The 14,050-nt window shown below is 40.6% G+C and overlaps 3 protein-coding genes across 3 annotated transcripts; 1 reads left to right on the top strand and 2 right to left on the bottom strand.

Annotated features, from left to right (window-relative positions):
* Positions 1 to 125: 125 nt before the first annotated feature.
* Positions 126 to 1,885, bottom strand: LOC111457759. The gene is made up of 5 exons (XM_023100184.1): positions 1,557 to 1,885; positions 1,358 to 1,464; positions 1,131 to 1,278; positions 730 to 924; positions 126 to 628 (listed from the first exon to the last, which is right to left on the bottom strand). Exons 1-5 carry the CDS (start codon positions 1,764 to 1,766, stop codon positions 395 to 397), a joined length of 894 nt encoding a protein of 297 aa, XP_022955952.1. The 5' UTR covers positions 1,767 to 1,885; the 3' UTR covers positions 126 to 394.
* A 350-nt stretch (positions 1,886 to 2,235) lies between these two features.
* LOC111443604 (pentatricopeptide repeat-containing protein At3g06920) lies at positions 2,236 to 7,566 on the bottom strand. The gene is made up of 3 exons (XM_023081502.1): positions 7,307 to 7,566; positions 6,924 to 6,987; positions 2,236 to 5,370 (listed from the first exon to the last, which is right to left on the bottom strand). Exons 2-3 carry the CDS (start codon positions 6,946 to 6,948, stop codon positions 2,684 to 2,686), a joined length of 2,712 nt encoding a protein of 903 aa, XP_022937270.1. The 5' UTR covers positions 6,949 to 6,987; positions 7,307 to 7,566; the 3' UTR covers positions 2,236 to 2,683.
* Positions 7,567 to 7,954: 388 nt separating this feature from the next.
* LOC111443612 lies at positions 7,955 to 14,044 on the top strand. Its single transcript, XM_023081515.1, has 12 exons — positions 7,955 to 8,339; positions 8,762 to 8,945; positions 9,053 to 9,121; positions 9,209 to 9,307; positions 10,158 to 10,237; positions 10,344 to 11,157; positions 11,427 to 12,118; positions 12,205 to 12,289; positions 12,377 to 12,428; positions 12,542 to 12,591; positions 13,307 to 13,354; positions 13,474 to 14,044. The coding sequence occupies exons 1-12, from the start codon at positions 8,083 to 8,085 to the stop codon at positions 13,648 to 13,650; spliced, it is 2,607 nt and encodes an 868-aa protein (XP_022937283.1). The 5' UTR covers positions 7,955 to 8,082; the 3' UTR covers positions 13,651 to 14,044.
* Positions 14,045 to 14,050: the final 6 nt, after the last annotated feature.

Raw genomic sequence — 14,050 nt, 5'->3', positions numbered from 1 at the left:
GAAGTTGAAGTACACCAAAAAAGTTGGGGTAAGTGAAGACGGGCGATACTTTAATAAATAAATTAATGCCTCGCAAAAGAATGGAAAGATAGCATCCATCTCATATGCTCATGCTCTACCGTCAAATGTGCAACAACAACTTGTTTATTGTCTTTCACAATCTCTCTTCCACACCAACAAAGGTGAAGGGAAAGAAGAGAACAACAAGAAAAAAGCTGTTCTACAGAACAAATTCCTAAGAAGTAGAAAGCAGAACTCATCATGTAAGAGTGGAAGCTTTCATAGAACACATAAAAATTCCCAAACCTAAAAGAAATCTTGATGATCATCATCATCCTAAGGGTCTGCCAAGCCCAGCAGCACTTATCTAACCTTAACCCCCCAAAGCCACCGCTTATAGGGAAGAGGTAACTTTGAGCAAAGACTGAGCTTGAATCGGCGACAGATTAGTTTGGCAAAAGCTTTGCCAAGCCTCCTGTTTCTCTTCCTCGTTTGCAGTGAATGCTTTGAACACTCCCATCACTATACTCCGAGCTGCTTCCCTTGCCTCAGGTAGCCTATCGTTTAGCAAATCTGCAGCCATTTGAAGCAATGGGACAATCCCATATTGGTTCATTTCTTCCAGGCCCTTGAAGAAATTAGCAGCAACCCATGTTAAAATTCATCAGTTCAGTCCAGTTTTTGAACAAAAATGAGAAGAATAAAGGCAATAAGCAAGAACTTTTGTACCATCTTAGAGACACAATTGGAGATTGGAATGGCGGCTTTGGCTCTGACTCTTAGGTTTGAATGGGAGACATACGGCTTAAGCTTTTGCAGCAGAGGCAGAGCAGTCATGGATTTCACTAGAGCTTTCAGTGCCTTGTCTGCTTCTTCACACACAAATTTCTTGTCCTGAGAAGCTTTGAGCAGTAATTGAAGCAGCTGAAGTCCAAAGTCACGTATATCAAAGTTTCTTAGCCGAATTCCAAGAAAAAAAATTGTAAAAACTTCTTCAAAACTTGATCTGAAGATAGTTTTTGAAGAACTAAATGATTATCCAACAGATCCAGAATAACACACTGCATTAGCTGCTCATAATAATGATCACAAAAGGAAAAGACCGAAGAAATTCAATTGCATGCTCTCACCAATTGATCAAATGCATTGGTAGTGGATGTTTCGAGTAACTGATCACCAAATGCGTTGAAAATGTCAGACGAAGCCATGATCGAGGTCTTAATTAGGGCACTTCTAGGGTTTTTCATCGATTTCATCAGAATCGCTATAACTTTCTCTCTGTAATTCATCAAAACAAGAAAAATCATCGCCAGAATTTCCTAACCCTAGAATTTCAAAACAAGAGTATTCTACTTACAACGAAGGGAGCAAAATGTCGGAGTGAAAAATCGCGAGACGTCTAGCATTATTGAGCGATTCACAGACTTTCACCCAATCCTTCGAATCTAATTCTTCAATGAAATTCTAACACAATAAAGAAAAAAAAGAACAGACCAAAAATCAGATCTAGAAACAAACAAGAAATTCAGATACAAAGAGGAAATGAGTATAGTTACATTAGAATCAGGGTCCGTCAAGGGCTTCAGATTCTCAGAAGGAACGTAATCAATGGCAGCATCTGTAGAAGGAGGAACCGGAGCCTGATTCTCATCGTTTACACCGGAATCGCTTCGCTTCTGGACTGGAACGGCCACTTTCGCTTGTTTCTTCGGCCGTTCTGGTGTAACCGGCAGTGCGTTATCAATGGGTCTTAGAGCCATGGCCATGGTGATTGCTGACGACTGAGGAGAATTACAGAGAGAGGAAATGAAGAAGGTCGGATTGAAATGGAGAGAGGCTGAAGGATGATCTTTAATGGTGGAAAAAAGTGGGAGTTCGACGCTCGTTGTTACCCTTTTAGGTTTCGGAAATTTGAAATTTGAATGGCGCCGTTGGAAAGAGACGTTGGAACTGGGTGGTCTTTCTGTAACGGCTCGTAATTAGTTGGAGTTGAGAAACCAGCTTGCCGAATTCAACGCGACACGACGTCGTTTTGGATCATTAGTTAAAAAAAGTTAAAACCTTTTATTCTTTTTTAAGACTTATTTATTGATTTTTTTTTCACAAATTTATAAATAGAAAAATTAAGTTTAAAAATATATATATTTAAATATATTATCTTTATTTTATATAAAAATTATAATATACATCTATTAATTCGAAGGAAAAATAACATTATAAAATGAGCCCATAATATTAGCAAAACTTGAACAACTCATTGTAATTCTTGCTACCTTTAACCGAATTGAATGTAGCTGGAAAAAGAAAATTAGCTTAGCTATCATGCTACTAAGTTCGGCACCCGAGAGTTTCAAAGTCGAGAATCAAAATCACGAGCCTGAAGTCCCAAACGAACCAAACCAACAGCTAACGAGACCAAGAGAGATACGTCATCTCGAAACGCCATGAATGAAGACTTGCAACTTAGCTTCAGAGCAGCTAAAACTTCTTTGCTTTTTTTTAACATAAACTAAGGATTATGTAAGAACACGAACCACCGAAGCGGAGAGTTGGTCCTGCTGCTGTATCGTCTTTGTTCAGTATCGAAACCTGGTGTAGCCGGTCTGACCAGCAAACAGAAAGGACTGAGCTGTTATAGATTTTCGGTTTCCATGGTGTAGCCAGTCTCGGTCTCGGTCTCGTTCTATGTCCACGATCTCGCAGCGTGCTGAGCCTTCGCAGTTTCTTTTAATACAGTGCCAACAATAGCAGCCTGCTCAATGCATTCAGCCTTATGCAGTGAATCTAACAGAACAACACAAGTTTTCGTGTTAATACTACAACCTTTCGATCGAGTTTCCTCAAAAAGTCGATAAGCATCCAACGCCCTGTTAGCATTGCTCAACCCAACAATTATAGCATTGTAAGTAGCAGAATCAGGCACGCCACCCTTTTCCTTAAACTTCTCAAAAAGAGCGTTCGCCTCTACGACGTTTCCAGCCTTAGCAAGCCCCAAGATCATGGTGGTGTACGTGAATACGTTCGGCTTTAAGCCTTGCTTCTGCATCTCTTGCCAGAACACAAATGCCTTGTTGAACTTTCTAATCTTACATAGACCATGAATTAGAATGCTGTAAGTTATATAATTAGGCGTACATTTCAAGTCTTTCATAGACTGAAAGCAAACAAGAGCTTCACTGATTTCCTCTGCTTTCACCAATGCATCAAGCAAGCAATTCCATGTGTATACATTAGGCGTCAAACCTTTCTGCATCAACTCTTCCATGATCAGGTACGCTTCATCGATTCGACCCACTTTCCCGAACCCATCGATTAGACTGCTATATATGATAACGTTCAGTTCGACTCCTTTCGACTTTGCTTCTTCAAAGAGCATATATGCTTCATCAAGCCGATCGATCTTTGCAAGCCCATCGATAACCGAACCGTACGTAACAACGGTAGGTTCGTGACCCTTCGTCTTCATTTCCTCCAGCAGTTGGTAAGCTTTGTTTACCTTGCCCGACTTGCAGAACCCGTCGATAACGGTGTTATATGCACGAGTATCCAGAACGCAACCTTGTTCCTTCATCATGTAGAACAACTCGTAAGTTTCACGCGCGAAACCAGCTTTCACCAAGCCATGAATTAGGACCGAATAGCTCCTCGCATCGGGAATGAATCCTTGAGCCTTAATCTCCTGAAACAAAGCTCTACCCTTCTCGGTTTCTCCAGCTTTAAAAACACAGTCCATGTAGGTATTAAGAAGCATCAGGTCGGGTGAACATCCGAGACGTATCATTTCGTTATATATCTTGTGGCCGTCCTCCTTCCTTCCACACCTGAAAAAGTTCCTTATTAGAGATGTAAACACAACAGCATTCGGGATCTGGTCGGAATCCAGCATCTTTTCATACAGCTTGTAGGCCTCATCAACTCTCCCATGCTTACCCAATCCATCTATAAGAGAACAATACGTTACCGTATTAGGCGTGCAAGCTTTATGATCCAATCCTTCGAAAATCGAACAAGCATCATCGAGTCTTTGGGCTTTACACAATCTGTCAACCATTATGTTTACGGTCATAACGTTAGGGAACAACCCAGCTTCTTTCATGGCATCTCGAACAACCAAAGCTGTCTCGAGTTTTCCAGACTTACAGAGCATATCAATCACAATATTATACGTCGAAAGATTCGGAATGGCATCTTTCTTCATCTCTTCGAAAACTTTTAACGCCTCGGCTACCCGCCCCCTCCTCCCCAGACAAGTAAGAATGCAATTATAAGCGACGACACTCGGAATGCACCCCTTTCTCCTCTGTCTCTCGAGTAGACTGTACGCTTCATCGAACTTCCCAGCCATACCATAACCCATGATCATTGTATTGTATGCATAAGCACAAGGCACTTGCTTGTTTTGATCCATATGTTCAAATAGCTCAATAGCTTCATCCAGCCTACCAGCTTTACAAAGAACTCCTATCATGCTAGTATAAGTTACATCATCAAGGATCAAACCATTAGCTTTCATTTCATGAAAGAATTTCCATGCCATATCCACCTTCCCCGCCTTCCCGAAGCAGTCTATACAAACGTTGTAAAGAACGACATCCGGTTCAAAAGCGTTCATTTTCATCTCATCCAAAATAGAAAGTGCAGCGTCGACTCGACCCTCACGAGCAAACACACGAATGAGAGTCGTGAATAAATGAACATTAACTTCATAGCCAAGCTCCTGCATTTGATGAAATAAGGTGAGCATGGAATCGGAATCATTAGATGCAGATAGTGCACCGATCAATGTCGTGTATGCCGAAAAGGCTGGACGGAATTTGAACTTTCTCATAGTTTGTATAAACGTATAAGCTTCTCTAAGCTTGTGTGACTTAATAAGGCTCAGTACAATTTCAATACATGTGTTGTTCGAGGGGCCAAAGCCTGCTATACTCATTTCTTCCAATGTTTGTTCCAAGCAATCGAACTTTCGAGTTCTAGCCATAACCATTAGAAGCGAATTATATGCTTCGGGGCAAGATGCTTGGTCTGTTACTCTCTCCGACCATCGAAAGTAATTTACTGCAACGTTTACATCCTTTAGTCTTCTTAAGACTCCAATTACCAATTCTGGATTCGGTTTAACGTCGAGCTCGGCTAAAGCATTCTCAACAGAAGGTCTCCAAGGACCAGCCTCCAAAATTTGGCATACACTATCTACAATTAGTCTCTTGTCCTCGTTCTTCACCGACGACACCAGATTACAACCATCCGAAACAGGGGCCCCATTTCCGTTTGTTCGAGAAGAATTCTCAATGCACGAGGACAAAAGTTTAACAGAAAAACTAAAAGGGTTTTTGAACTTCAAAGCAAGACAATAGATTTGTCCTGCACCTGAAATACACATAATCTGTATTCAATAATATGAATGAAATAAAGTCCTTTCATGCAAAGAAATGAATTATAAAGAATAATTGACTATGAAATTCAACCCAAGAAACGTTCAATGCACGAATAGGAACCCACGAGGAACCTGAAACTGTATAAGTATATCCCAGATAGCTGAGAATAAAAAGAGAGAAGCGTTTCTACATTTTTCAAGTCAACACGTTACGAGCTTAAGTATAATCGACCTGCTCTTCTTCTAAAAGAATTTTGGACAAATCTACTTGCACCCTAACCAAGCCCACATAACTACTATGTGAACCTACAAATTTTGAAGTAGGTGATAGAATATCAATATGTTTGTAACAGCCCAAGCCCAAGCCCAAGCCCGCGCCCACCGCTAGCAAATATTGTTTTCTTTGGACTTTTCTTTTCAGGCTTCCCCTCAAGGTTTTAAAACGCGGCTGCTACAAAGAGGTTTCCACACCTTTATAAGGAATGTTTCGTTCCCCTCTCTAACCAATGTGGGATCTCACAATCCACCCACCTTCGGGGGCCAGCGTCCTCGCTGGCACACTGCCCAGTGTCTGGCTCTGATACCATTTGTAACAGCCCAAGTCCACTGCTAAAAGATATTGTCCTCTTTGGGCTTCCCCTCAAGGTTTTAAAACGTGTCTGCTACGGAGAGATTTCCACACCTTTATAAGGAATGCTTCGTTCCCCTCTCCAACCGATGTTGGATCTCACAATCCACCCACTTTGGGGGGCCAGCATCCTCATTGGCACACTGCCCGGTGTTTGGCACTAATACCATTTGTAACAGCTCAAGCCCACTGCTAACAGATATTGTCCTCTTTGGGCTTTCCCTCAAGGTTTTAAAACGCGTCTACTAAGGAGAAGTTTCCACACTTTATAAGAAATGTTTCGTTCCCCTCTCCAACCAACATGGGATCTCACAATATTAGGAGGCACTCACTAATACATGAAAACCTAATCCATGGGAGTTAAACAAAATTGTGGTCAAGTGTTGCTTGTTCCTAAACTCTACGACCACGGTCGTTGTTGCATGTTCTTTCCCGAGTCCTTGACTACTATGATCTAGAGTTTCTCATTCTTCCAATACTAGCACAAAGGAAGCTATAGAACCAAATTTTATTTCAACGATGCAAAACATCACAATTTTGTCTCTAAAAAAAAAAGAAGATAATGTAAATGATGGCCATGAACATAGCAATCCATAGAGCCAAAAGAGTTCCATTAAACCAGCAACCAACATAAGAAGATAATGTAAACGTAAAGCTCTTAGTAGACCACGAATCATTGATGTGTACCAACAAAAACAGAACCTTAGTTTGTAGATATTGGATGACGAATGTCGGGCGTGTTTGAAACGATCATAATCACTTTTTTCACGACCAAAATACCGAAAAAAAGAGCATCAAAATCACTCTCAAACATGCCACGAGGAACCAAGTCCGATTCTCAAATCAATTTTGACAGTGCAAGTTTTCAGGTAGTTCTTTAAACTAGTACTCAAGCAAATTCTGAAGATCATTACTTACCTTTGCTCCTTAAAAGCATCTTCATGAACGCATATCAAAAACAGCAGTATGTCAGCTACCCACCTGATATTACAAAGCTGAGTAAGAAGCCCCTTACAAGATAAATGGATATTACAAACAATTTGATGACAATTTAATCCGACAGCAGGGTATGAGTACAAGCAACTGCAAATTGTGATCATATTGAACAAAGGAACAACTCTCAGAAACAAGAACGACAAATTTCTTACACAGAAAAGATGATTTCAAGAAAACAACGAAGAAATTCATCAACCAGTCGACTATACTTCCATAAAATATCATATGGGTAATCATTAAGAGTCTAAGAAAGTTCTTCATTTCACATATTTCGAAATTTCAGACTCCGAATGTGAATATTACCGATGAACAAGTGTGGCAGATAAAGCGCCGTAATCGAATACTCAAACAAGCGGTATAGGAGAGCGTAGCGTTGAGGATTCACAGTGATCGAATCAGCTCAAAGGCGAGAGGCTCAACGATGGAAGAGAAATGACAGCGTCGAGGGAGAGCAGCTTCCATCTCTAGCAGCAGCGCAGGAAGGCAGGTCACTCCCAAAACGCACCGTTTAACGTCTTACGTGCAGCAACAATTCAGCATTAGGGATTTTGAAGTCGCGGAAATGGATCATTTTCCTTTTCAATTTTAATTTGGGGATTGAAAGAGAAATTACCCTAAATTGATTTTTGGGATCTCCAAATTTTAATTATTATTTATAGAATTTTTTTTATACGATTAATTAATTAATTTTATAATTTATCTGTGATTCGAATAAATTAGATAAATCATGTTAAGCTTGAATATTCTAAATATGCATCTAAACTGCGTAAAATTGTAAAGAAACTTAACCATTACCTAAAGTTATAAATTTTTTACGTAACTTAAATTAAATAAAAAAGTCTTAAAATAATTGAAAGCATTTTATTCGTTAATAAATTATTAGAGGAGGACCTTATTGTAATTATAATATTTTGAGAAGGGTTATTATGCAAAAACAAATACAAATCGGGGGGGCAAGCAATCCGGAATCGGCCCCTTACATTCGTCCCGTGTTTCTGCAACAGCAATGTCTTTGATCATCGTCATCAACATTCCATAATCTTCTTCTTCTTCTTCTTCTTCTTCTTCTTCTCTGAGATTCATGCGTATGGAAGCCCAATATTCTTCTTCACATTCATACAGCTCGGCGATGAAGATGAGCATCCCGCCGTCTCAACATGCCGACAATGACCGGAGCACCACCGAGCTTCGCGCCTTGGACTGCAACCTCACCTCCCTTTGCGACCACATCCAGATTGAGGGGTTTAATTCTGGCGCATTTTCTGACATTATCGTCCACGCCATGGGCTCCACGTACCGCCTTCATCGCTTAATTCTATCGCGCAGCTCTTACTTCAGGTCTGGATTAGTTGAATTTGGGCAAATATGGAGTTGTTTGTTTGGGGATTTTCGATAATTCATTGATTTCGTTCATGCTTGGGTGTGACTTTTGATTGATAATTCTTGTGTGATACTGTTGGGATCGACCTATTCTATTTATTTGGCTGTTTTTATGATGGTGTTAATTTTTTGTTATTAGTTTGATTGTGGTGGAGCTTTTCTTGAGAAATGGAATTTTTCTTTGTGTGAGCTTCCTGGATTTGATGTCATTGGTTAATTTCCAGGCGTTTTACTGGTTATCTTGTATTTGTTGTTATATTCTTAAAATTCTTAATGATTATTTGATCTATTGTTACAATTAATGATAGTTCATTAATCAGTGGATATGCTGTTATGGGTTTTGCATCTGCAACATCAATAGCCTATATTATGACTTGCAGGAATATGCTTCATGGGCCATGGAAAGAGGCCAGTGCTCCTGTTCTGACCTTGCACGTTGATGATAAGAATGTCAATGGGGAGGCAATTGCTATGGCGTTGGCATATCTGTACGGACATCATCCTAAGTTGAATGACAATAATGCTTTTCGTGTTCTTGCTGCTGCTTCCTTTCTCGACCTTCAGGTATCGTCGTAATGTTATTGTTACCGACATCCTCTTGACATATTTTTCTTATCATATTCTGGATTTGATTTAGTATTATACTTTTTTTTTTTTTTTTTTCCTTTCAGGATTTGTGTGCGATATGTACAGATTTTATTATAGCCGAACTGTGGACTTCAAATTTCCTGGTTTATCAGGTTCTAAGAATGTAAAAGTGATGTGTCTTATTCCTTTTGCTATCCCTTAGTTTCACATATTTTGTACATGTACTTTACTTGGTTCAGGTGTTTGCGGAGAGCCAAGATTATGGAATACACGGAGAACGGGTGAGAAACGCTTGCTGGGGTTACCTTTGTCAAAGTGGTGCCATGGAATTGAAAGAGGTATTTTGAGTTATATTATCATAGTTTTTTTCATGCTTTCCTCTTCTTTCTCACTGGGTTTATCCAAGTGTGAGGATCGTAGTTCATCTATCACGCTTGCTGTGTTTTATATTATATTTTTAGTGTGTAGGTAATATAATACAGACATCGTGTAATAGCCCAAGCCCACCGCTAGCAGATATTGTCCTCTTTGGGCTTTCCCTTTTGGGTTTCCCTACAAGGTTTTTAAAATACATCTGTTAGGGAGAGGTTTCCACACCCTTATAAAGAATGCTTCATTCTCCTCCCCAACCAATGTGGGGTCTCACAATCTACCCTCCTTCAGGGCCCAGCGTCCTCGCTGACACTCATTCTCTTCTCCAATCGATGTGGGGCCCTCCAATCCATCCTCCTTCGGGGCTCAGCGTCTTTGTTGGCACACCGCCTCTTGTCCACCCCCTTTGGGACTTAGCCTTCTCGCTGGCACACATTGCCTAGTGTCTGTCTCTGATACCATTTGTAACAGTCCAAGCCCACCGCTAGTAGATATTATCCTCTTTGGGCTTTCTCTTTTGGGCTTCCCCTCAAGGCTTTTAAAACGCGTATGCTAGGGAGAGGTTTCTACACCCTTATAAAGAATGTTTCGTTCTCCTCTCCACCCAATGTGGGATCTCACACATCGTTTCCTGGCACACGTTTTTCTGGAAAAGAATGGCACTTAACCACTGTGGTTTTTACATTCATTGAACATGAGTGTTTTTCTGGTTGTAAGGCAATAGGGGATACCAACTTTGATTTCACAAATATTTTAGGTGCTAATTTAAAATTGAGCTACATCATGTTAAATTTTTGTTATGCTTGTTGTGAATAGGTACTTCCAAAGCTTTCATCTCAAACGTTGTATGCTCTGCTGACATCCGATGAATTATGGGTTCCTAGCGAAGAGAGACGGTAAAGGATATGATAATCTCTGCATATGATTTGCTGTTAACAACTTTAAGTTTTTATCTGTTTTTTTATTTTCTTTTCTGATATTTTTTTTGGTCTTAATCAAAAGGTTTGAACTTGCATTGTTTACGTTCCTTGCGAAAGGGGCCCATTGCAAGGAGGAACCTTCTGAACCAGGTTGTTCCAGTTCTGAGATCGAAAATTCCAAGACACGGGAAATTCGTTCAATGGATTCCACTAATGTAGGGTTGGAATCTGAGCTAGGACATTTAAGTTTGAAAGATGGCCTAGAGGTCCATAAAGGTTCTCATAATCTTCTTGTTCAGCTTCCCGACTGTGTGGTTGACTTCCAAACAGGGGCTTGCAGCTCTAAACAGAAGATGCAACAAGCTACATACTCACAGTCAAATTTAGAAGCACCATTTTTGTGCAACGCTGAAGGGTCATCATCTTTGAATAATTCATTCTCCGAGATGAATGGAATTTTAAGCTCATGTTCTTATATTAATTTACCAGTTACTGTTGGAGTAAGTAGACTTGGTGCAAGTGGGATTGCTATGGAAGGGCCATCAGAAGAAGGCTGCTATCAATTGGATAACAATACTTGGCTTACTAGGGACCAAACAAGCCATTGTGCCTCTGTGAACTCTTCTACCAATGGACTCCCTTCAAATGATTGGGGAAGATGCGGCATGCCTGCTGTTTCATGGGGAGGCAGGGTCGTAGGTAGAAGGCAGCTTAAAAGTTACGCGAAAGGCAACTTAAGTGCAAGGGGAGAGGATTATGATGTGTTCGATAGTTTATTTGAAGGGGGTTCACTTTTGTACTGCAATATGACTTTTGAAGCTCTTCTCAATATGAGAAAACAACTTGAAGAGTTCGGTTTCCCTTGCAAAGCTGTAAACGATGGTCTTTGGCTGCAGGTTCGACGTTTAAATATTACCTTTTCTTTTATATATATCTCTGATTCTGCTAAAATTTCTTTGAGGAGTTTAGTCAGTTAACTGGTACTTCATATGTAGTGAGTTATAAATTTTCCTGCTTGAATTGAGCTTTCAGCTTCCCTCCACAAGTTGGGTTGTCAATAGTTATATATACACTTAGTTTAATTAGCAGATTTGTAAGGTTTGTTGCCTGTGATTCTATTGGACATTAGTTTAGCTTCTTTTAATTGTATAATCTTTTTTTGCAGATGCTTTTAAGGCAAAGGGTACAAGAGATTGTTGCTGATACATGCAAAAGTTGCTGCCTTACAAGTATAGCATGTGCATGCAGGCAGCCGTTTGCATTTGCACGCGGAGTCAGTGCGTCGGGATATTATATCAATGAGCATGATCAGAATAGTTCTCCTGGAAGTGTGGGCAACATATATGTTGCAGAATCTTCTCAAGGTGAAGGAAATGGCCCTTTTAAACCTGTCCGAGTACATGTTAGGGGGCCAATTGAAGGACTTGCTGGAATTGGACGTGGAGCCACTTTTGTGCCAGCGAGTGCTTGGCCTCCAACACGCTTTGTCTTCTCCCGTGTACCTATTGGCATGGGCAACAGAAATTGTCATCAGTCGCTTGCTAATGATGATTCAGAGGCTAGAGCCGAGCACAGTGGGGACTTGTCGGGAGATGGATTGACAGCGTTGGTTGGTTTGAGCCAAGGAGGAAGCGGCAGTATGAATGCTCAGGGAGAACCAACAGAGAGAGGATATGAGATGGAACTGCAAAGCAGAATATCTGGAACCTCCATGGCAGGTCCAAGTGCTACTGGTATTCCTGTTCAGATGCTTCAAGCTCCAGATCATGCCCTTGGAATTGAGTGGGAGAATGAAAACAGTACAATTGCTTTAGATATGAAAACGCCTTTAAGTCACTTCCCTCCTTTTCGCTTTGGGTAGGTTCTCAGCTTCTCTTGCTTATAAAATAAAGGATTTTGGACCAGTTTGATACTCAAAGTTACAATCAATCCTTGGTTTTCAGCGTACAATTTGAGGACGTTCATAGACTTAGTGATGGCCAAGTCAAGCATTCACCTGAGTTTTTCTATGCTGGTTCTCTATGGAAGGTGCTAATACAAGCAGTTACTCTACTCAATATTACTGGAATGTCTGTTTCTTAGTATCTTACAGACTTTATTTCCTTTACTTTATAGGTTAGTGCTCAGGCTTTTAACGATGAAGACCCTCAAGGACGCCGAACGCTAGGTAACTGTTTGCTATAAGATGATCGACCATCGTCCACCTGAAAATCTCCCTTTTTCCTGGTATTGGTGTGTTTAATACTTCCCTTGTCTGAACTTGTTCCTATATTATTTCAGGATTATTTCTTCACAGGCGGAAGGCGGAAATATCCGATTCTCTGAGAAAGGTCAGCCTCAATCCCAGTTATCTAATCTGGAAATGGTGCAACATGAGTAATAAAGATCTCTTATTCTTTAAACATTTACCACTTAGTTGGCTGATGCTTTGAGTCATGAATTACAATCAGAAAGTTGACTTTGTTTGTAACGTTCCAAGCCCACTGCCAGTAGATATTGTCCTCTTTAGGCTTTCCCTTTAGAGTTTCCTCTCAAGGTTTTTAAAACGTATCTGCTAGGGAGAGGTTTCCACATCCTTATAAAGAATGGTTCGTTCTCCTCCCCAACCGACATGAGATCTCACAATCCACCCCCTTGAGGGCCCAACGTCCTCGCTGGCACTTGTTCCCTAATCCAATCGATGTGGGACCACCCCTCCCCCTATCCATCCCCTTCGGGGCTCAGCGTCCTTGTTGGCACACTGCCTAGTGTCCACCCCCTTCGAGGTTCAACCTCCTTGCTAGCACATTGTCCGGTGTCTGGCTCTAATACCATTTGTAACAGCCTAAACCCACCGTTAGTGGATATTGTCCTCTTTGGGCTTTCCCTTTCGGACTTCCCTTTAAGGTTTTTAAAACGTGTCAATTAGGGAGAGGTTTCCAGACCCTTCTAAAGAATGCTTCATTATTCTCCCCAACCGATGTAGGATCTGACATTGTTAGATTGATACAATTATCTAAAGCGAATAGTCTACAGACATTCTTAATTGGCAATTACATTTTTCAGGTCCATATGTTTGTGGATTCTCGTGAAAAAGTCACCGCGCGATATCAGGTACTTTAGGCAATAAACCACCTACTACGGGATACAACTCTAGTTCCCAACAGTTTGCACAAGTTTATACTGAAACACTTGGTTTGACACATTCTCACAATTTTCCTCAATTCATTCAGTTGATATGTCCATCAAAGAGGGAGGTGATGGTGTTTGGCAACTTCAAACAAGCAGGAACTCTTCTACCAAAAGCTCCCAAGGGATGGGGTTGGCGAACGGCTCTCCTATTCAACGAGCTCGCCGATTTTCTTCAACATGGAGCCCTGAGGGTGGCTGCTGTCGTGCAGCTAGTTTGAGCAAAGGTATGCATACATTTGGTCTTACAATGGTGCCTCTAAAGTTTAGCCTGTCAATAACACACATCTTTGAGAAGAATGCACATTAGGATTTGGTCTGAAGGATTGAGAAATGGGAACGTTTAATCTCTGAAGCTTGATAAATAGTTCAAATTGGTCTATGACATTAGCTTCTTGTTAGTGAAACTAATGAAAAAGTGACATGGCATCCTTTTTTGCATTACGTGGCATCCTAGCTGGCTTTCCTGAGCTTGTAAGGAAGAACAACATAGACACGTCATCATTTACTTCTTCAGTCATATCTTCATTAGTTTCACTAACGAAACGGTCATTTCAGAGACCAATTTGAATCATTCTTTTAAACTTCAAGAGCTATTCTTTTTTTTTTTTTTTTTTTTTT

This window comes from Cucurbita moschata, unplaced genomic scaffold (assembly GCF_002738365.1).
Source record: "Cucurbita moschata cultivar Rifu unplaced genomic scaffold, Cmos_1.0 Cmo_Scf00001, whole genome shotgun sequence".
In the NCBI taxonomy this organism is placed as follows: domain Eukaryota; kingdom Viridiplantae; phylum Streptophyta; class Magnoliopsida; order Cucurbitales; family Cucurbitaceae; genus Cucurbita; species Cucurbita moschata.
Note: the sequence above shows the minus strand (reverse complement) of the source record. Positions and strands in the feature narration are given on the sequence as shown.

What these genes read in the sequence shown, in the direction of transcription:
- LOC111457759 (XM_023100184.1), bottom strand. Translation starts at nt 1,766, where the DNA reads ATGGCCATGGCTCTAAGACCCATTGATAACGCACTGCCGGTTACACCA. An exon ending in GACATTTTGCTCCCTTCGTT is followed by an intron (nt 1,279 to 1,357) that starts GTAAGTAGAATA and finishes GATGAATTACAG; the next exon opens with AGAGAAAGTTATAGCGATTC. An exon ending in CCAATTGTGTCTCTAAGATG is followed by an intron (nt 629 to 729) that starts GTACAAAAGTTC and finishes AATTTCTTCAAG; the next exon opens with GGCCTGGAAGAAATGAACCA.
- LOC111443612 (XM_023081515.1), top strand. Translation starts at nt 8,083, where the DNA reads ATGCGTATGGAAGCCCAATATTCTTCTTCACATTCATACAGCTCGGCG. An exon ending in GTTCCTAGCGAAGAGAGACG is followed by an intron (nt 10,238 to 10,343) that starts GTAAAGGATATG and finishes CTTAATCAAAAG; the next exon opens with GTTTGAACTTGCATTGTTTA. An exon ending in TATCCGATTCTCTGAGAAAG is followed by an intron (nt 12,592 to 13,306) that starts GTCAGCCTCAAT and finishes TACATTTTTCAG; the next exon opens with GTCCATATGTTTGTGGATTC.
- LOC111443604 (XM_023081502.1), bottom strand. Translation starts at nt 6,948, where the DNA reads ATGAAGATGCTTTTAAGGAGCAAAG. An exon ending in GATGCTTTTAAGGAGCAAAG is followed by an intron (nt 5,371 to 6,923) that starts GTAAGTAATGAT and finishes TGTGTATTTCAG; the next exon opens with GTGCAGGACAAATCTATTGT.